Here is a 21,870-nt window from a genome sequence, read left to right on the forward strand (position 1 = left end):
TGCCCAGAATGGTCTGCCTTTCGCTGGGGGAAACGGACAGCCTCAAGGCAGCAAAGCAGCACTTTGGATTGTGTAAAAACCGCGCTAAGCCTGCTTGCTGTGGAGTCACGGCAGCTCGTCCTACTGCAAGACTCTGGGCTTGTCAGGGCTTATTGTTTTCTAAAGTAAGCAGTGGAGGAGTCATGGTTGTACGGAGGTGAATGACAATATCCTATGTGTGAACAAGAGCGACCTGAAGCCTACAGCAGGAGGCTAGGCCAAACCCAAAATCCCGTCAGAACGCAGCTGCCGCCTCTCCGTGCCATGGCGTGCGGCACAGGACCCGAGCCGTGTCCGTGGGAGGCACACAAGCCCCACGCTGTTTGCCTGTCAGGTTGCTGCGGCCTTTGGGTGCCGCAGAGACTCCCGCGGCGCGCTGCGGCCGGAGCGCCGGCTGCCTCCCTCGGTACGACACCCCCAACAGGCGGCGCGGCAGCGCTCCCTCCTCGCTGCAGCGGGGAAGGCACGGCCTGGCCGCGCCCCACGTCCTGCCGGGTGCTGGAGGCGCCGAGCTGCCCAGCGGCGAGTCCCACAGTCCGACAGCTCCCAGCGCGATGCGCGGCGCGGAGGAAGGGCCGCTGCGCGTGCGCGCTGCCCGCTGTCACCGCCTCTTCCCGTGACCGCTGCGCCCGCGGTGACGTCCTGCGCCCTCGCCTCCCCGCGCCGCGCCGCCGGCGTCACGAGTTTCGGCGGGGGGAGGCGGAGCTTTCGGTTGGCAGCAGGAGCGGCGGCGGCCGCCGGCGTCTCACGCCTCACTGGGTCCTTTCCTATCCTGGCCCGGTCCCCGCGGTGCCAGCGCTCCGGGGGCGCCTTTTTCGCTTCCCTTCTGGGCCCGCTTGGGTGTGCGGTTCCTTCCGCGCCGGCTTCGGTGCCTCTTGTTAATCCTCCTCGCCGTTCCCCGGCGCGGGCAGGCCCGGGCCCTTTCCCTCCCTCCTTCGGGGGGGTGGGCTTCTCTCCGGAAACCTGGCCTCTCCCTCCGCGCCGCCTGCCCAGCCGGGCCTGCGCCCGCCGCCGCCGGGCAGCGCGGGGGGTCCGTCGCGGCCGCCCGGCCTCTGCTGTGACACAGGTCGGTGCCGGCGGGGCGGGCGGGGGTGGCTCTGGGAAAGGCCGGGCGAGGGGCGGCTCTTGGCTGCGCGGATGCGTGTGTGTTTCGGGGGCGGGTTTGCCAACGCGCGTTGGAGGGGAACGCCGGTGTGGGGGAAGCTTGGGGCAGCTCCGGCATCTAGGACGTGCCCGGACTCGGGGCTGTGGGGAGACGGTTTGTGCGAACCGCACTGCCGGGAGCCGCCGGAGACAGCGTGCCTGTGCAGATGAAGGTACCGAGCAGCGTAGTTGAGGTTCTGGGGGTACACGGCGCGTTAGTTACTTACGTTATAACTGCAGAATCTTAAGGGTTTGACGAGCTCTACAAACATCTGTACGTCGCTGTAAACCTGCGTGGGGATGCTCTAGCCTCTTGTCTTCAGATTGCTCTGCAGTGATAGCAGTGCTACGAATTGGGTTATTTAGGTCAGATTCTCCGAGACGTTTTTGTCGGGGGATAAAGCGAAAGCTAGGTTATTTTTTCCCCTTATTGCTGTTGAGGTTCATTGCAGCACCCACGATTTTTAATTTCCCCCCACGGCTTCCTCTGTTGCTTGTGAATCTGGTTTTAGTTTTTGGAAGATAAAAGCATTAAGTAAGCAGAGCGTTTCTACGCTATATTGTATCATGAAGTGTCTTCTAGGAGGGTAATAACAGATCACAGAGCCTGCCATGAAATAAGGGGGGATTTCTGATCACTGCAAAAAATCTTCCTCGGCTGTGACATTTCTGCGCTTAAACAATGCAGCACGTTGCAGAGTGTTAGAGGCCTTCAGAAATGTGTTGCTATGTCTGTGGCAAAGACATATTATTTGCAGAATGGATGTCTACGTGCTTGTCTTGTATGATACTTCGGATTCTTTTGTGGCAGCGCACTTAGGAGCAGAATGCCCTAGAAAGCATTTTTCCTGTGGAATTCCCGTTATGCTTAGTCTGAAGGGAATGGGCAGCAGTGAGTTAGTGCTTATGCTGCACTGAAGGACCTTAGAAGAATTTTCTTGATTGATTGTCTTTTTTTCTTACTCTGTGACTAAACCCTTCATTGTCGTTTGAAAATGACAGTAGTGCTGTGTGATTTTACTTTCAGGTATGCTTTTGTTTGCCGGGTTGGTTGTTTTTTTTTAAGTAACTGCTTTCCTCAGAAATACATTAGAATGGGAACTTGCTTTAATTCCTGTTTTTTGTTAGGCTTTGTGTTCCATCATAATTACCACTGAAATGTTCTGAAGCCATATCTTGATTCAGAGGGTGAAGCTGTATTTAATGAATTAGATTATTTTTTTTGCTAAGGTTTTACTGTATTTTGATAAAGCAGAATAGTAAGGTAATGCTTGTCAAACTGACCCAGTGCACAGTTTGTCTCGATGAATGCTGTGTCAGTGATTTATCTGACACTAATGGAAGACTACGGCAAAGAAAACAGATGTTTCTGAATTGCTTGTCTTGGCTTGCCGAGATCTCTGAATTAAAGTTTCAGAGGAAACTTTTTCTAGGGTAGCTGTAGCGTTTGGTAATCTTGAGACCTGTTTTAATACAGGTGAGCAGGCAGGTCTGGGACAGGTAGAATTTATTAGCGTATTGTAACAAGAGCGTTATCTTGTTTAATACAGCATGGAAGCTTTTTGCTTTTTGTGGGTTTTGGTGGATTTTTTAACGTTGAGAAAACTTACTTACAGTAAAAATAAACTTCCAGATTTGCCTGTATACTAGTTAGCTTCCTGCTGTGATTCTTAGAAAAGCTAGTCGATGTGCAGACTTAAGGAATTTAAAGCCATTTGAGGCTAAATGCAGAAGACTTACTGGTTTATTAGAAGTTTTTCTTCTGGGGAAAGCTAGAAAGTTGATCATGCTGTAAACTTAATAATGTAAAGAAAACACTATAAAAGTGAACTTTCTTACAGTTTCTTAAAATGCACTTTCAATATTTGGCTGCAAATCAGAATTACTCTGTTTAAAAATCTTGCCATTACTAGTAAGTGTTTATGGATAGCTTCCTTAAAAAAGCTTTGCATGTTAGCAGCTTAGGTTTCATTTTTTGTCTTTCATGTCTATTGTACTTACTGCAGACTGACTTTTTGCATCAACACGTCAAAAGCCGTGAATAACATGTACTTTATTTTTGTGATGGATTCTTGAGAGGCTAAACTGAACTTTCTCTGAGCTGAAAATAACGTTTCCTTACAACATGCAGCCTGAGAATGATAACAGAGTGATTTATTTCATCCATTTCCCCTTCTCATACCAACCATATCGCCAAAGGTGCTCTGATCTGTTTGGAGGGTGCATTTTTTGTCTGCAATAATAAACACATGTTCTATTTTGTTCTTCTTTGTCTTTCCTGTCAATATTGTTCTGGTTTTTTGTTAGAAAAACAAATGAATGTTGAAAATGTTACCAGTTACTTGTTCCTTGTGCAGAGCTTATTTTCATACATAAGATGAAGTAATTATTTAAATATCTGTGTTGACTAGTGACTCTACCTAGATTTATCTAATTAGCAAGAAGATAAGTGTGATGTCCTGAAAGATTAATTTCAAAAGTTAAGCTTTTAGCATTCTGAAGCAGAGATAACACAGTATTAAATTAAAAAAATAAATGGTGAATTCAATGGTTCAGAAAGAAAGAGGAAAACTCTTTTTAAAATAAAAAATAATGTATAGGATATTTGTTGTTAAAATCTGGTATTTTGTAAGGCTAAGGAATAGGTCAAAATAGATCATACATGCTGTTGTTGTGCCTGTCTTGTAAACTAGCACTGTAAGTTTAATTGAGCAGTGGGAACGTGTTCAGAATGCAGTGCAGTAGTAGCAATTCCCATCTCTGGATCTTGGCGTGAGGTCCTGGTTTGGTAATACAGTAATCATGACAAATGCAGCTTATGGCTTTGTGTTAACCTAATTTCTTAGACTAAAAACGCTTCTTTGCAGGATTTTACGTGTGTTCCTTGAGGCGCTGCAGAGGGTTTGGTGCCAAGAAGTGCTAGGATATTGGACTGGTTTCCATCTGTGGGTACCACTACTCCATAGACACGTGACCCACAAATGCACATATGGCACAGTTTAGAGACTGTCTCAATATGATCATTTGACATTGGATTCGCTTGAGCAAGACCAAAGCAGGAATATCTGCATTTGCTTTAAAAACTGAGAATTAGGAATTGGTGGCGCAGGGAGAGATTTAATGTTTTTTCCTGTCTGTTTGCAAAATCTTTTATGTTTGCTTTGATATCTCAAATTATTTTTTAAATTGTGCCAGCAATTTGTAACTTTGTCACAGAAGAAAACTATTCTTCTGTGGGCTAAAGGTATTTCTTTTGTTGTAGCTTGTTTTTCAGCTATTTTTTTCTCACTTCCTTCTCTTTCTATATTACCATTCAATTATTTGCCCACTTCTGTGAATTATCTGCAGTAGTGAAAGACGTTGCTTTTATGTTCCTGAGATGTTTTGTGCCAAGTACACTAACAGTCTGTCAGCAGCAATGTAATAAATTCAAATGTTTAAGATTTCTATGTTGCAAAGACTGTACATTTGAGGCTGAGATATAGTGCTGATAAACAGTTCTTGTTTGGATAAAGGAAGAAATGAGAGATGTCTGAGAAGGGAAGGGGTTTCGTGAGGTCAGTTCTTACTCTGAGGCAGCAGCAAATAGAATGAAGTCGTCAGACAGATGTTTGTCTCATCTTTTCTTTAAAAAACTCAAAGTGGGGGGAATACCACACCACTTCCCTGGTCTATTTATAGCTAGTACATAACTATCATTATAGTCAGGAGGCTTTTCTTAATATTTAACTTAAGTCTCTGCATTGGTGCTAGTTAAGCCAGTTAGTTCTTGTCCAGCTATTATTACTCATGCAGGATGATGATTTCTGTACTTGTTGCACCAAGTGTTTGCGTATGTGAAGACAGTTGCTCTGGCCCTTTTTATTCCAGGCTTCTCTTGGCTAAACTGTGCAAATAGGCCTTTTCTTCACAGGTCATGTTTTCTCAGGATTTTTGTTGTTGCTAACTCTCACTGGTCCCAGCACGATGTGTCTATCTTTTTCAAAGTTCCCAGACAGAGTAATTAACTTGGAGTAAGTTGCAGCAGAAGTATCATGACAGCCTTATTAAGCTGTCATTCTAGGGCGTGTTTGTCCAGGTATGGTTGGGTTTTATCTTGTTTGTTTGGTGAGAGTTCTTGTGCTTGGTTCATAGTCTTTGGTTGGTTAGCTTTTTCCAACACCAGGTTCTTGACTTCAGAGTTCATTAGCATAGGAGCTTCTATTAGTGTTTCTTAAATTGGGTATCTCTTTCTTCACGTGGCTGAATTTTGAGTTACATTTGCAAGTACTGGGACCTTACACTGTATTGAATTCAGTCTTTATTTCATGTTAGCTTTCTGAGGCTAAGCATTTCTAGACTGGACAGGATCACTGCTCAATAGGTTGTTCTACAAGAAAGCATGTAGTTCCTGGTTTTCCACATCTCTTTCCCAGCACATGCAATCCTTCTAGCTTTTGAGCATAAGCCCGTTCTATAACAGGAAACTTGACTGGGAACAAGTTCTCCTAGGCTTAGATGCAACTTTTGTTGGGGGGTGGGGAAAGTGTCTTTAGCAGCCCCCTTTGTATATGTGCTGTTTTTGAAGTCAGTTGTATTGCTAAGGTGACTTCTGTCGGAGAAACTGTACCTGAACAAGCCTTTGGCCATTTTGTGATGTCAAACTCTCCAAGAAATGTTTATCCTATAGGCATGCTTTATTGAAAGAATTGCAGGGCCAGCTATATAGCAGATGTGTTCAGCATGTTCGCTGGCTTTACTCCATTTCATCTGACTGATGCAAATGATATCCATAATTTTTGAGGCAAAATCACAGATGGGACAAATCATGGGATCCTGTCTTCACCAAGAAAAAAAAGAAAAAAATAAATGGGCTCCAATAATGATTATTAAAGAAGATCTTCAGTTTCTTGCAGGAGGAAGTATTTCAAGTAGTCAGTGTTGATTGCCTCTCCTATATCCTCAAAGTTACTAAAAAATAAATTAGACAAGAGAGTTCTGGAAGTGACAACAGTTTGAATGCCATGCTACCAAAGTGGTGACAACAGAACTATAGCCTCACCTTTGAACAAAGATTTTAAAACTGGACAAATCTGGATCAAGCTGTTGTTTGAATTGAGGGGGGGGGGGGAGTGGGGAGGGGGGAGAGAGAGAGAGAACTGAAACACTGACACAAGCAGTAACTGAATTTATGGAGAAAATCTAATGAAAATAAGGCATTCTATTGAACAACATCAGAGTTGTCACTATTTTTTTAATCTAACTGCTGAACCTGTATTTAAATATGGTTTTGTCACACTCACTATGTGTATTTTGCCAGTACCACAATTATTGTGAGTCTAGAATGGGACTGATTTCATTTGGTTGATGATGTTGTTTTTAATTCAAATAAATTGGAATGCCAAAACCCTCAAACCTTCTAACACCGCTTTGTATTTTTCTCTCTATAACAGCTTCGTGATAACTCAATAGATAGCAAGTAGTAGTTAAAAAAGCATTTCTTGCACTGTTGACACTGGCAAGTGCAGTAACTTCAGGCAGGGATGGAATAGGTAGTGTAATAAATTACCCTTTAAGCTGCTGCAACATGTTCCCATGGAGAATATCTAGTAAGGCTCTGTCTGTGACATTTGCACTACCATAAATACTGGAAGAAACTTTCAAATTAGTATGTAGATGTTTTGGTGAAATGGCTGACCAGGTTTTAGGTACAATCTTAATCTGTAATGAAATCAGAGAAAAGATAGTCCAGTCTACTTCTCTCAGTGGTGAGCATGAATGAATGCTTGTGGAAGAGTGAGCGCAGGGCAAGCGTATATACTACTTAGCTTGACTATTCCTTCAATCTCCAACTATTTTCAACTAAAAAATATTCTAAATCTCTTGTGATTTTTGTGTAGCTGGTAACCTTTGGATTTTTATCCTCAAGCAGTGGGTGTTTTTTGCATTCAGCTAAATGTCTGGCATCCACATACCCTTTGGTAAAAAGTTGTACAGGCATGCTGTTCGTTGTGTTAACATCTACCATTTTTGGGTTTATGTTTTTAAACTCACACTGGTTTCTTCCAGAAGAAAGGGAGCAATCCATCTCTGTCCAATGTAACAATCCATCTCTCTGTATCACTTTCTCCCTCCACTCAAAATACTTCTGAAACTAAGAAGAGTCCTAATCAGCCTTTGTTTTCCCCTCTAGAACTCGTGATGTGCCTTTGTACCTTTTGCTCTTCTATGAGAGTATTGTGTCCTGCTGCATCCTTGCCTGAAGCTGAAGGTTGGGACTGCTTGTGGTACTCCAGATGGATAGACAGTGATCAGTTTTGAATTGATTTATTTTTTCCTAATTCCTAGCCTTGGATTTCATTTCTGAGTGCTGGCAGTATTCAGTGCAAAGCCCATTGGTTTGTTATAAGAAGAGTTAGAACTGCTTCTCTCCCTCCTCCCCTTAGCCTCCCAACTTAACATTACTTTTATCTGTGCCACGTATCATCTGCTTTATTGTTCAATTCTCTGGTCAGATAAAGGCCATCTCCTCTACTGCAGTCAACCTTTTCCTTGCTCTGCTGAATAACACAATATTGGTAGATACAGCAGTGTCAGAAAACTTTTCACCTTGCCTTTGTTTCTTGGATAGTTTAGAATATGTTGAACAACACAAACTTGTGGAACTTCTCTGGTATCCTCCTTCCTTCTAAGAAACCAACTGTCTGTCTAATGTTTTCTGTATTTTTAACAACTTATTCATGCATGGGCCTTTATTCCTTCTTCTGCTATGACTGCAGGAAAGCCTTTAGGGAGACTTTTTCAACACTGGAAATCCAAGTAGACCATGATAGTGACCAAGTTTGGCTCCTGATGCATATGTTCAGAGTGCACCAAGAGATACCTTTACTTGTTTGTAGTTTCTGAAATCCCTGCATTACACATGCTATCTTTTAAAAGGTCTTTTACCTGTGCACCGACCAAGAGGGATGTTTTTTAGTCCTTAATTATGGTATTGGTATGGTGGTTAATTGGCTGATGGTAAATTAAAACACAAAATCTTTTCAACTGTATCATCTCTTTTCTCTCAATCTCCCGTTTGCCATTGCGGTTCGTCTGGAAAGCAGCAGTTACTCTAGACAGGCAAGACTGTCCTCTTGTTGGAGGTGTAACTTCTGTAGTGGAACTGTAGTCTTAAAGATGAGGATTAGATATGGGCATGTACATAGTAATCTTGCCTCTGGCACTTTGGAGTCTGTAGTTAGTTTACCTTAGCTGTATTTATGAGGGTTCTTATATTTTTAGCACTTCAGGGAAAAGTGTAGTTATGTAGCCTCAAAGATGTCACTGTAATGATTTGCTACTCACTGCTGAGGGATGTGCAGTGGGAGATGCAAGAGGGGAAATGAGGCATGTATGCTGTCTTCGTGTCTTTGCGGTCCGTTTTGAATGCTTTGGCAAAGCCTGGGTTTTCTTGTTACATTTTGGTTTAAATGTTATTGTAAGGGATTGAGTGAAATTACTTGTTTTCTTGTTCTGGGGAAGCTAAAAATTGTTACCAAAGCACAAAGGCAAAAAGAGTTTGTGTGCTTGATAACTTAGCAAGATCTTATTTTGTTGACTTACGTTAGTCATCCAGTTTAAAAAGAGTGCCTACTGAATGTGGATAAAAACTTAGAAGTTAGCCCATTTATAGCTGTTTGCTACCAGAGTGATGCACGATTGTACTACATGTGTGGCAGAAATAGCGTGTGTTACCTGTGAGTGCACAAAAGGTTCTCGTGGTTTCCTTTGGTGCATATTAAATACCCACCTTCCCATCTTCTCAGCGGTCCTATTGTGTGCTCTGTACACTTCCAAGCATGAGAGGTCTTAAGTCTGCCCATACCCATTGCTCCCTGGTTAAGTTTACTGTTCTTTGTTACTGTCCTTGTTCAGAACTTTAATTCTGAACTGAAGATTGATTCAGGAACGTTTTTTTCTGTGCTGTTGGAAATACATGGGAATCACTTATGTCTTATCCTACATAAATACTCATGTTGGTATATGAGGAGATTCTTCTGCATTTTGTGTTCTTACTGTTGAGGATAGAAATAACAGAAAGATGTTTCAGACAGAAGTTTCAGGCGATAGTGTATTAATGGGATGGCAAAACTTGACAGCAAAGTAGCTGTACCATACTTTAAATTTCCTTATCCTATTACTGCCTGACATAGTGTGCAGACAACTGTGCTCTGTGGAATTCCTCCTCGATTTGTTGCAGTATTTGGAAGATGTGTAGCAAACCAGACTAAGATGTCCTCAGAACAAAGAAACAAAACTGTCGCTAGAGAATTACTTTTTGTCCTTGCTGATGTCACAACAAGATGCCAGGCAAATCATGCTAACAGAATGTTTTATGTTTATTGCCGTCTGCAGGCTTTGGGGTACTTGATTTGAAGTGATAGTAGTGTGATTTCCAGCCATGATTAAAACTTCCAGCTGCTGCATCTGTGAGTTTTGCTCTGAATGGAAGGTGTTGTCAAATGTAACGGGTATACTGAAGAAAACAGTTGCTTGATTTTAGCACTTGAAGATAGATACTGAAGCTGACCATAGAAACTGAGACTTTATTCCTCTGGGTTATTTCCCAAAATAGTTGTCTTCACGGCCACGGAACTGGAAGATGGACATAAAGGGACAGAACTAGTTACTGAAGTTAAGGATGTGTTTTCTTCTGTATGTTCTCAAAAGGAAAACCTGTCGGATAATTTCTATGTAATTGCTCTCTACGTTAACTGAACTGCTCCGCTTGTTTGTGATACTCGCTTCTGCTGGCAGCCTGCTTTTTTTTTTTTACATGTACTTTATTTTTGCTTTAAAAATAAACTTCGTACACTGTACGAAGTGCTTTGTGATGGGTTTACCTTTCTAGTGAAGAGTTACATTTATCACTGATTGTAGCACGGTCTGGCATTTGTAGAGCTGTGAGGGTTGCAGGAATTGCCAACCACAGTTGTGCTGGTAAGATTAAATTTGCTTACTGTGTGCAATGAGTTAGAATAGAATAGAATAGAATCAACCAGGTTGGAAGAGACGTCCAAGATCATCCAGTCCAACCTATCCCCCAGCCCTGTCCAAGTTCTTTGGCCTTACCAGTGATTTTGAATTCTGTCACAGGAGGAGAGATGTACTGTATTGTTTTATGGTGCATGCTGTGAGCTGTTTGTGATGGGGAAAAAAGTGTTTCTCCTGTAGGATTTTAGATACAGGAAATGCAGTGCTTGTTGTGGCAGAGGGTTGTTTTCATTGGAACACTGGTAGCCCTTCTTCACAAATATATTGGCTTGCTTGTCAAGAGTTTGGAGTAAAATCAACATTGATACCACTCCTGACAGCATCTGCAGAAGGCCAGATGACAGCAGGAGGTGCTGAACTGAAAGCAACACTGAGATTTTGGAGGAAGAAACAGAAGCAGCTAAATCTTATGACACTTGCTATAGTGCATGTTTCATGGTATTGTGTGGATTATCATTTCATGCACCTGTTCTCTTTGGCAAGCCTTTTATTGGACTGCCTAGTTCACATAAGCTAGTAAAAAGTGAAAAGCTCACAGAAGTGTTTGTGGGTATTTGTGAGCACTATGATTCTAAGCACTGATTCTTACGATGTAAATAGCACTGATCGGTTTGTGTGTCACATATCTTAGTTAATGGTAAGGATTTTGTTGTTCTTAGTGTTGAGATGCTCTAAGACTTTGCACCATGGTAGTGATAAACTTCCAAGGTGCCAGAGTGATTTGGAGGCAGTAATGGAATTATTTGTAGCCCAATGAACTGTGTCTGTTAATTATTAACATGCTTTTGTGGGCAATTTGGTCTCGGATGAAAGTAGAGGAGCATGAGCAGTTGATTTCTAGCCAGTGTGTTCTGTTGGAAAACTGGCAACGCTGAAGTATTTTGTAAGGTATTACTGTGGCATATGTCTGCAAGTTTCAGCTGTTGTGACCCTTCCACAATCTTTGCTTCAGAATAGTTAGTTGGATTTCTGGTTTTGTTGGTTTGTTGTTGTTTGGGTTTCCCCCCCCCCCCCCCCCTCCCCTTCTTGGAATCATGAACAGATCTTATGAAAGCATCATGACTTTCCAGGCAGATTTGCTTGATAGATCAGCAAAGCCATTCTTCAATTAGATGGAAAATGAAGCCATCAAGTGTGCTTTGGTTGCTGCTGAGGCAATAACAGATACAGGAAGCAGAGAAATTCTTTAAAAACTTTAATTAGGTAAAGAAAGAGATCTTCTTAAGGAAAGTAGGTGCTTTTCTGTTTGAGACCAATTAGTCTTATCTCTTCTCTGTGCTTGAAATGGAGTGGGCTTATGAAGGGTTAGCCAGCAAAGGCTCTTGATAGCATTAGGAAAGAAGAGGTTCATTCAGAGCAGGAAACTTGCATTTAAGTGCCTTGAAACTCTAAATATGCTTATCTCTCCTTATCAACTGTAGGGGAAGTGTAGGGAGATTAGATTTCCTAGACTACAGTTACTCTTTGTGAATATTGCTGTAAGTGTTAAGATATTTATCTCAAAAGTTTAATTTTGCTGTAAAGTCATCTCGAACTAAATTACTTGCTCCTCTGCATTTTGCATTCTCAAACCTCTTACTGCATTTTAACTTTTTCAAGTCACAATCATTGTTCATCAAGATGATAAGTATTATAGGAATGTGTCATAATACAGTTTGTAGAACAGCAGGAACTAGAGATTTAATCGGAGTAGGATGAAGTTCTACTTCTGTTACTGGGTATGTTGGATCCTTCAGTTTGTTCTGAAGTCTGTTTCTCAAGGTACTTGGAAAGATGAGCTGCATTTATGACAGCACTGCTTTTTGAGGCTTTATCCTTCCTGTAACTGGGAGGGTGTCATCCGTCATTTGAAGTTGTATTTTATGCAGGTCTTGGGTAGGTTGGTTTGGTTTTGTTTTGAGATGGAGCTCTGGAAGGAGTAGAGCTAGTAACCGTTCCTTTCAGGAAATAAACAAATACCACTATCTGTAGCTGTGCAGTTAAAGTAAGTCTCTGTGATGCTGTGTGCTAAATTAGACATAAATTCACTGCTGCCCTTGCCAGGAGGATGTAGAAAGTTTTCGGTTTAAGGAAATTCATGCCTGCGTATTGTAGAGATGCCTGGATACCCCTGTAACGGCTGCAGCGGTGCTGATGCTTCGGCCATCCCCCGCTTGCCGTTGCAGTCTTTCTGATGCTCTGCAGGGAGCAGTACGTCTGTAGGCTGTGTACGGAGGCAAGGTGGCTTTTGCATACGCTACACTTTTACTTACACGAGGATTTGCATTATCCCTCTTTAATTTTTGAATTGCACTTAGGTTAGATAATGCTCATTATCTAGTGCGCTGATGTTGGAAGATGCTGATTTAATAGATCTTCTGAATTGTCTAAGACTGTCCAATCTAGTTTTCTGAATGATTGTTTTTATGTCAAAAAAGAAGAGGAGGCTGAGGGAAGACCTCAACGATGGCTGCAGCTACCTGAAAGGATGTTGTGGAGAGGTTGGTGTTGGTCTCAAAGGTAATTAGTCATAGAACAAGAGGGAATGGCCTCGAGCTGTAACTGGGTAGATTTAAACTGGACATTAGGAAAAAAAATTCACAAAAGAGTAGTCAGACGTTGGAATGGACTGCCCAGGGAGGTGATTGAGTTGCCGACCCTGGATGTGCTTGAAAAGTTGTTTGGATGGAGTGCCTGGGGATAAGGTTTAGGCTGAACCTTGTGGAGCAGGGTTACCGGTGTTCCTGAGGGTCTTTTCCAGCCTGAATGTTTCTGTGATTCTGTATGTGCTAAACCATTATTCAGTAAACATAATAACCCACAATATTTAGGCTTACATGAAATGCATATTCTTGTTATGGGATGGTGCTCTCCTGGTTGCAGGGAGGAAAAAAAGTTCAAAAAGCAGTTCTGTCAGTTTTAACAACGTAAATGCATCTGCTCTTAAGGGAAAAAAATACATACAATTAAAACATTAAATGGGAGGGAAATAAAATTGTTATGTGTATTTAAAATATTAAACTGTGTGTAAATTAATTTTGTTGGACAGTGACTGTTTTTAATCACATTTGAGGTCATTTGCTTCAGTGGTTACTTGTGTATCTCATTGCGTGTACCTGACCATTGCTATCTGCAGAGGTGGCACTAGGAGTCAAGTTCATTGATGTTTTCTACCAAAGAGGAGTATGGATCTCAAAATATTTTAAGCCATCAAGTGAGTTTCCCATTAGTTAATTGAGACTTTAAAGCAAATAATTAATGTAATGTGATTTTAAACCAAGTATGTTGGGAAAATGTCAGTAGGGTAATTACTGTAGTGAGTTGTATTAACTAATCTATAATAATTTCCAGAAGCAATAAAAATTCGATTTGCTTGGCAGCAATAATAATTCTTCAAGTCAAAGCATTTACTGTGGTTTTGCTTTTAATTCCATGATAGAAACCACGCTAATGATTACGTTCTTTTTACTCTCACTTGATGTGGAGGTAAATAATTGGCAGCTTGTTGATCCTTTCCTTTATCCTTTTCTCTCATACAATATTTGCAATCTGCTAGAATCTTCTTCCAAGTATTTCCAAATATTTGCAAGAATGGTCCAGAAAACTCAGCCAATAATTTAGTGAAGAATCTTATTACAAATAAGTGCATCGTATGTCTTTATTGTTGTGGATGGTGCAGTTTCTCTTCCAATAACTGTGCTGTGTCTTGGATACACCCTCTTGATTTTTTTCACCACCATGACAAAAAATATCTGCTGGCTAGTTCTTCCTGGTTTTCATCACCACTGATATTTTACCACTTGAATTCAGTATCTGAGGAGTTGGGTTTTTTTTTTTTCTCTCCTCTCTCTCTTTATAATATCTTTTTTCCTAGAAGTCTCTTTTATTTGGGTTCTACTGTTTTATGGAGCCTATTATATTGATACAGGCATTTGGCTCATAATACTCTGTGTTTAAGGTTACTTGATGTCCATACAATAGGTTAAAATATCTTGGGCTTCAGAAGAAGCTGGTTTAAAAACAAGAGAGTAAGAAATTCAGGGCAAAGTTTAGAATTGTGCTGACTGAGCTACATACGATCAGAACAATACTTGAAATATCTTGAAAAATAACCCCCAAGTAGCCTTTATTCAAAGGAGTATTTGACATGTTTGTTCTTCACTCTGTTGAGCAGCCATTCTAGTGGCAGAAGGGTTTAGTTGAGTTGTTTGGGATGAACTGTAGAATGATGGTGGTAAGTGTGGAAAAAGAAGCAGTACAGAGGAAAATAGAGGGCAATACAGTTTGTCCAAGTCCAGGACAGGTAGTCAGTCTTGAATTACTGACTGTGAGAGGTTCTGCTCTAGATTGTCTCTTTTTCCTTGCTCTGGAGCGTCAGCTGGTGGAGCTTGATTGTTTGCCAGTCTCCTGCCACAGCAGAGCTAGGTGGATGCTCTTTGTGCATCCTGTCCAGTACAATGAATCTCTCTTGTGATAAACTCAGGGGGAAAAGAGAGCGCTTCAGAATAGAAGGGGGCACATGACAGAGGAACTTGGAAGAATATTGCTGCTCTGTGGCTTATGCCATTCCTGGTGATCTGTTGACAGGCAAGATCTCTCCCTGCCAGCTTTCACTGATTTCTTGAAGTGTTCAGAGGAGACTGGAATCAAATATTCCAAGAGCTTTTTTTTTTCTTCTAAAACAAACCCACCCCTCAAAATCCACTTTTATCCATTCATTTGCCTCCAATATATTTTATTTTTAAAAGATCCTATTGTTCTATGACAGGAAGATTATTTATGTTATTTTATTCGCCTGTTAAGTTCTTCATTTCTCATGTTCCAAATTCAATCCACTGAGCCGTATTTTTTTTTGTTGTTGTTTTGTCTTCCAAATGTTACCTCAGTGTAATAGTGTGACTTCTGATGTGGATTGCTTTAATCTTTCTCTCTGTTTTCTACTTTTCCTCTGGACACTTTCTTACATATCGCTACCACATTAAAAATCTGATTTTTTTCTATAAGGAAACTTAACATCTGATGTTATTGTTGGACTCTAAATAACAGACATTTCTGTCATCTGCTTAAATATTTGCCTTGTCACTACTCTTCTCTTTTTCTGACCTTCATGATTTTGCTAACTGCTGCTGCTTTCACATGATTTGGAAAAGGTGGCACATAAAATCCTCTCCTTTGCACCTGTTTCTATGGAGTTACCTTCTTTTGGGTGTCTGTTAGTGTCTTGTAAAAATGCTGATTTTTTTTCTGTGCATGCCACAGCATGTAAGTTCTGCCATTTCTGCCAAGAGTTACTTTGAGCTATGAAAAAGTCTTTTAGAGAAGATCAGGTTTAGGTGTTACTATATGCTGTCCTGTTTGCAGGCACCATTTTAATTTGTTTCTTAAGAAAGAAACCCACAAAACATGACAAGCAGTGCTGCCTGTTATTTTAGTTAAAGGCTAAATAGACGTATTTGACTAGGTGACCACTCGAGCTTTTGCCAGCCTTACTATGATGACTTCTGTCAGACCAAGCATTTGGTTCTTTAAAAGAAACATTTTGAGGTAAACTCATTTTGTCTGTCTGCTTCGTTCTAATAAACTCTTTACAGTATTAGTTTATATTCTCATTATCCACTCCACAAAAATTATCTTTGAATACATAGGCTTTTCACATGTACCTCTGTGGCATCTGTTTTTCCAATGGCCACGTATGTCTATGAATAGGAATGCTAGCATGTTTTGATTTCTTGTCATTTTGGTTTAACTTGCTTGTGCCTAATACAGCATCATTTCTAATTTAGTCTTTACATGTGATTAGAATAATTATAGTGCATTTCTCCTCTTTGGAGTTCACACTGTGTCATTTTGCTTTGATGTACGAGTGGGGAACAATGTGTCCTTGGACTGATTTGTTTTAAGTGAAAACTCCTAGGGAACTTATATCCTTGAGAATCCCACCACAAGTTTGGACTCCAGAGGTGTAAGGCCCCTTCCTATCTAGGTCAAGTGTTACAGCAGAAATCTGAGTTCCTTGTGAAATCAGCTCAAGATCACTTCCTTCAGTGTAAGTTTTTCTTCATTTTTAACGTACCGAGGCAGCATGACAGCAGACTTCTGTTCTTAACTGCTTAAATACCATCTTTAGTGTTCTCATTTGGTTAGCTGAATTTTCGTTGTAGCCATAGCTATTTTTACTCTTTAGAACTTGTGCTTCTGTTAGGAAGTTGGATGTTGTAGAAACCATTTCTGCATACTGTGTATATCCCTGTTCCACAGAATGAAGAAGCCCTTTCTAGTTCGCTTGACAAACACTCGCCATACAGCTTCAGGTTGCTTTCTTCCTCTACAGTGTGAGGGTAGAGATTTGTCTTTCTTTCTCTCCTTTTTTTCCATCGTAGTCTACACGGTTTTGTATGTCACCAAGTCAGCCGTAAGGGAAGATGTGATATGTCTGCAGGGGTTTGTGCACAGGCAGCTTTAGCCCTGTTTGTTACAGGAGATGTGTGTGCACATGGACAATTAGCACCGACCGTTTGAACAGTTAAGCAGTTGTCCACATGACTGACTTGTCCTCAGGCTTTTTTCATTTGCCATGAGAAAGCTGAAAGTCATTTCCAGGAATCACCTGGATATTTTCTTCCTTCAGTGGCGTTCTCAGATTCTGAAAGACTTCCAGGCTCCGAGGAAGGTGGCTGATGGGAAATGAATCATGAATATGAATCAGTGACTCTCCGCTCCTGTACCCAAAATGCTGTTGCTAGGATATTCTTTGTTTGCTACTCTTATCACATCATCACCTTTTTGAAATTCACACTCTGTCATCTTTTCTTTTAATTACATTCAAATTCAAGCTGCTTGGGTCTCTCTGGGAGACCTTGACATAATCTTATTCTACCTTTGCATCTGCTCTTGTATTCTGTTGCCTTTGCTTCTCCCGAGTCTTTCTCCGAGTTCCAATTTCTGCTTCGCTTCCTTTTGTCCTTGACTGTCATCTACTCTGTGTGTGTTTTGCTAATGCTACTTTGTAACCACAGATTAGTGTAGCCTTTTTTCCCTTTCTACCGAATGCGGGGTTCTGGTTTTTGAAATGTTGATTTTCGTCAGCTTGATTTTCCCTTTCTCCCCATGACCACCTTGTTATAGTCTACTGGAAAAACGTGCATTTAAACCCAGGACTGGTTACTGAGTTCACAAAGATGTCTTCATTTTCATTTGGATTGCCTCTGTAATTGAAGTGTTCATGTTGATAGCTTCCTTTTGAAGTGACACAAGATGGTAATAAAAAGATTGCTATGTTTAGTTGGCGACAAACTATACTTTATATTTGAATAGAAAACATTTTCCTTGAAAGGGGTAGTAAAGTGAGAAGTCCCTAAATTATTCAGAGAAAGTAATTTTTTCTAGGGTTTGGGGAGTTTTGTATCTGGTGCTTGTTGGTTTTTTGTGTTGTTTTAGTTTGCTTTTTTTTTTCATCTAAGGAAGAGGAGGGAAATGGAAGGGAAAAGAAATGGAGGCTCCCTTATTAGTAGCTCTATAGAGAGACGTCACTGATAAATACTTGGGAACAATTTTTGGCAGAAAATGTTTCCCAAGATGTTTCTTCTTCAGATTGCCTGCCTTACGTGGGCCCAGCAGCTCAAACATCCTGACCTTGCAAGTTTGGTTATTTCGTGTAGGTTGAGGATGAATGGTTTGGGTGGTTTTGTTTGGAGTCAGAACTTGTTCTTTTTTCTTAAAATGTGACAGATTTAAAATGCTTTACAGAATTTTTGCATTTCTTTTAAATGCTTAGAAGGAAGTTTTACATAAGCACCTGATCCAGATTAATTAAATACTCCTTTTTTAAAATATGTTAAGACAGTTCATTAAATGAGACATTTTATGAAACTGGCAGTAGCTCTCGCTTTAAGACAGTCGAATCAGATAGAGAATTAAAATATTTTCTAGGCACTTCATTGAATAATTGTTTGTAAGATTACCCAAAACAACTCATAGCATTGTAAATAATCAAATATATATTCTAGTTTGCTTTTTTTGACCATTAACAACACAAAAGATGCAAAGACTTGGGCAGATTTAGCTGTGATACATGAAGGCTGTAATGGAAAACCCAGTTAATTGTAAGTAAATCAGACCTCTTGACATCTCGTGTGAGAGCAAAGCCCAAAGATTCTGTCCTTTATTTGAGTGATCTTGGCTACTGTCATTTGACAAGTAAATTAATTTCAGACCCTGTTTTCCTCTCTGGGGATGAGTACAAATCCCTTTCTTCATGGTTTTTTATTTGTTATGGAGCAACAGAAGCTTTTCTTTTTTTTATTTTTTTGAAACAGCTCTTTCTGTCTCCTGCATCAAGAGGCTGGAGACCATGGTAATGGCTGTGTCTTGAGACTGTGGGCAGCCCAGGCCGGATAAACTGTTCACAGTCCTGCAAACTTTAATACTTTAAAAAGCGTTTTAGGTGGGAGTTTCTTTCCCACAACACTTGGAAGCCGCTTCAGGTATTGTTTTGAGGCTGTCCATAGACTTGAGAATATGTAACTCTAAGTATACTTGAACTGTATTTTCAGTTTTATTTTAGGACTGCTGTGCTCTTTTGTGTGCTCTCGCAGCTGAATCGATTTCTGATTGAAGAGTGGGACCCTTGGATCGTCTTGGCTATTATGGAGCTTGAAATAGGCAATAGTAGCTAAGTCATCTTTTACATAGGTAAAAGGCAATATAGAGCCATAACCTTTGTGTGGCTTTCAGGTCCAAATTTATTTCTGAAAAAAACATGGCAGAGATACTTTACATTGATGCTGTTAGTGAAATGAATGCTGCCTAAAATGACTGTTTTTGTTAGATATGAGAAGTGCAGTGCCAGAAGCTCAAAGATGCCTAAATGAAGCCCCTCAGAAATTTTTCAGAATTTGATGGTAGCTAAAAAATATGTATTGTATTCGGGCAATAAAGCCTGACTGGTGCTGGAAGAGCTGGCCCAAGTTCCCTCTGTTCTTAGCCATGTGCTCCCACATGTGGCCCTGTGCTGGCATCGGCAGTCATTTGACACTGGTAAGGAACTAAATCATGAGAAAACAAATTCTGTTCAAAAAAACAAAAGAGAGTCATTCTGTTGATGTAGCTCCTTGAATGAACTTGCAGGACAATCGTCTGTTATCAAAGTATGGTAGATATTTCACATCTGAGTCAGAGGGATGGATGGTTCACTGCAGCCAGGAAAAGGGAGAAGTAGGGAGGCTTTCCCTACTTGGTTACAGTGTCTGCTTAAGAAATCAGAGATCTTGCATTAGAAGTGCTGAATTCCTCCTGGTGTAGCCTGCATTACAGTAAATATCACTGTCAGTTTAGGAATCTGCCTTCAGTTTTTTGCCTTCAAGCTCTACAATAGCATCTCGTAGATCAATTGTTTTGAGTGGCCCTTACCGGGTCTTCATTTTATCGTTTTTGGGGTTGGTGTTTTTTTTTTTTTTTTTTTTTTTTTTTTTTTTTTTTTCTTTTCACCTGTCTGATGTTCAAAATGCTATGGTAGGGTTTGTTCATGAATGTGCCTGCTATGATTCTGCTTTTCCACTAACTACTTTAAACGTTACTACCTGAGGTGTCTTCCCGAGGCATTTGCTTTCAGAGGTACTGGGGTAACTGTTTAGTCCTCTTGAATTCTAGGGGGGGAAAGTAGCAATTGAAGCTTTGTAGTTGGTGTAATCAGTAGGTATTGACACCTCTCGATTTGTGCTGTGAATTTCGCATATATTTATATGAATGAGCCGCCTGTCTGTTGTTCTGAACACAGGACTTCAAACAGCAGATAGAGGAACTGGTTCTTAACAACCTGGAATAGTAAATATCCCATAGCAGAATGCTATGGCTAATTAAGCTGTTAATCTCTATCTACAGCCACAAGTGATGATTAAAATTAGCCTAACTGTAGACTGTTTAGCTTGGGCTTCATGTTTTCTGACAGCTAGGCAGAGCCTGTTGAGCCTTTGGGACAATACCTGTTTTCTCCACATGTCATATCTCTGTGTGTCGTTTTGCAGCTTATATGCACACTTGATACATGGGGTGTTAGCAAAACTGTCCAAGACCAGGAACGAGTTGACTGCTTTGCACAGCTTTGACAACTTTAACCAGAAGTTTTGGGTTTGCATTTTAGGAAACAAAATAATGCTAATGAAGCAACCATTTCCTTGAAGTTTGAGTGTTCAGACTCGCTGCCACTATGGGTAAGTCTTGTGTCTAACCTGTATAAAAAATGTCATTAGGATCCTTTTCCTTTCCATTGAAAACCAAGAACATTAATGATTTTGAAAGACACTTGTTTCTTTTCCTAGGAAATACACACTTTGGCTCTGTGATTCAGTGTAGTGCCTCCAGGAAAGGCAGTGTTCAGCTGTTTTGCTAAAAATCGGGATACTACTGCTACTTCTATTTTTCCTTCCATTGGAATATGGGACTTCTCCCTTCCTATGTGGTAGCTTAAAAATCCAACCAAAGGAAACTGAGACTTGTGGTATTAGGGTGCTAGGCAATACCAACTCTAAATGGTAGTGGCTTTTTGGAAAAAACTACAACAAAGCAATGAAAAAAAATGAAACCACAAAGTCTGTGTTCAGGAATTTGATTGTGTTGTCTTGTGTCATTGCAGTGCAGAGGCAGGGCTGTGTAGATGGTCTGACTGTTCTTCCAAATGTGTAGCACACCTGCATTACTTCCAATTTGGTGTTGAATTTTCAAGTTGTTTGTACAGGCTTTTTAGTGAGCTGGCTGTGTTCTTAATGTAATCACTTGTTGGTGCTCACTCTCAAAAGATTTCCAGCAAACCAATAACCAAAATACATACGTTTTTGTATCACTCTAGTTTATCTTTTATTCTTTAAAACCCATGTAGCTGAATCTAGGAATGCAATACTCTAAGATTCTGATATGCTGCCACATATTGTGAGAAAGAAGCGAGTATTTAGATGTTTTACCACAGTTCTTTAGTTTCCTTTGTATGAAAAATGCTTCTTAGTGACCACAGGGAATTAAATCACCTGCACCTAACTGCTAAAAGAGTATTTTTTTCCACTGAGCACTAGAATGGACTATAACACTATTAAATAGTTTAACTTTTTTAATTGTGACAGGTTTTGAAGTATGATTTTGTGTGCGAAAGGAATAACCGAGCTGCAAGAATGCCTTCATTTGTGCCTTTAAATATTCCTGGTAGAACTTGCTTTTGTAGATTTGCATGTCGTAGTGCAATTATGAATCATGGCAGCTTGAATCATGATCGAAGCTGCTCATTTTCAAACCAGCTTTCTCATTTGTTAGAAATCTATTAAATTAGAACACTGAAGTCCCACAGTTTCCTGAATATGACAAATATATTTGCTTATATTTCAATCAAGTGTGAAGGAATTTGCATCATTGCTGAATACCTGGATTGCTTTTTTGTTGATTCAAAGTTTTTTTCAATTTCATGTTTGAGAAATAGTGTTCTTAGCCAGGACTTCTGCAGCAAACATATCTGTTGTCAAGAAGTGTGAAAACAGACAACCAACACCTTTTGTTTCCTGGTGTCCCATGTAGTAGTCCGTGTTGAATATAGTGCTGTTGCTGTGGCAAGAAATTAACACAAAATATTAGTGACAAATAAATTTCACTTAGTAGTGGATGTGCAGACTTCTGAGCTCCTAAACACTTTCCTGTTTAAAGGAGCATCTCAGT

General features: G+C 40.5%; 1 protein-coding gene across 3 annotated transcripts in view; it reads left to right on the plus strand.

Annotated features, from left to right (window-relative positions):
* Positions 1 to 669: 669 nt before the first annotated feature.
* MAP3K2 (mitogen-activated protein kinase kinase kinase 2) overlaps positions 670 to 21,870 on the plus strand; it is a 53,378-nt gene continuing 32,177 nt past the window's right edge. For 2 of the 3 annotated variants that reach the window (XM_064165653.1, XM_064165664.1), the window contains exons 1-2: positions 672 to 1,105; positions 20,315 to 20,384. In XM_064165653.1, the coding sequence (XP_064021723.1) occupies positions 20,381 to 20,384 (4 nt within the window). In that variant the 5' untranslated portion in view covers positions 672 to 1,105; positions 20,315 to 20,380. Of the gene's footprint in view, positions 1,106 to 20,314; positions 20,385 to 21,870 lie in introns of all 3 variants that reach the window. The other variant, XM_064165674.1, reaches the window with a different exon arrangement.

This window comes from Pogoniulus pusillus, chromosome 2 (assembly GCF_015220805.1).
Source record: "Pogoniulus pusillus isolate bPogPus1 chromosome 2, bPogPus1.pri, whole genome shotgun sequence".
NCBI classification, from domain to species: domain Eukaryota; kingdom Metazoa; phylum Chordata; class Aves; order Piciformes; family Lybiidae; genus Pogoniulus; species Pogoniulus pusillus.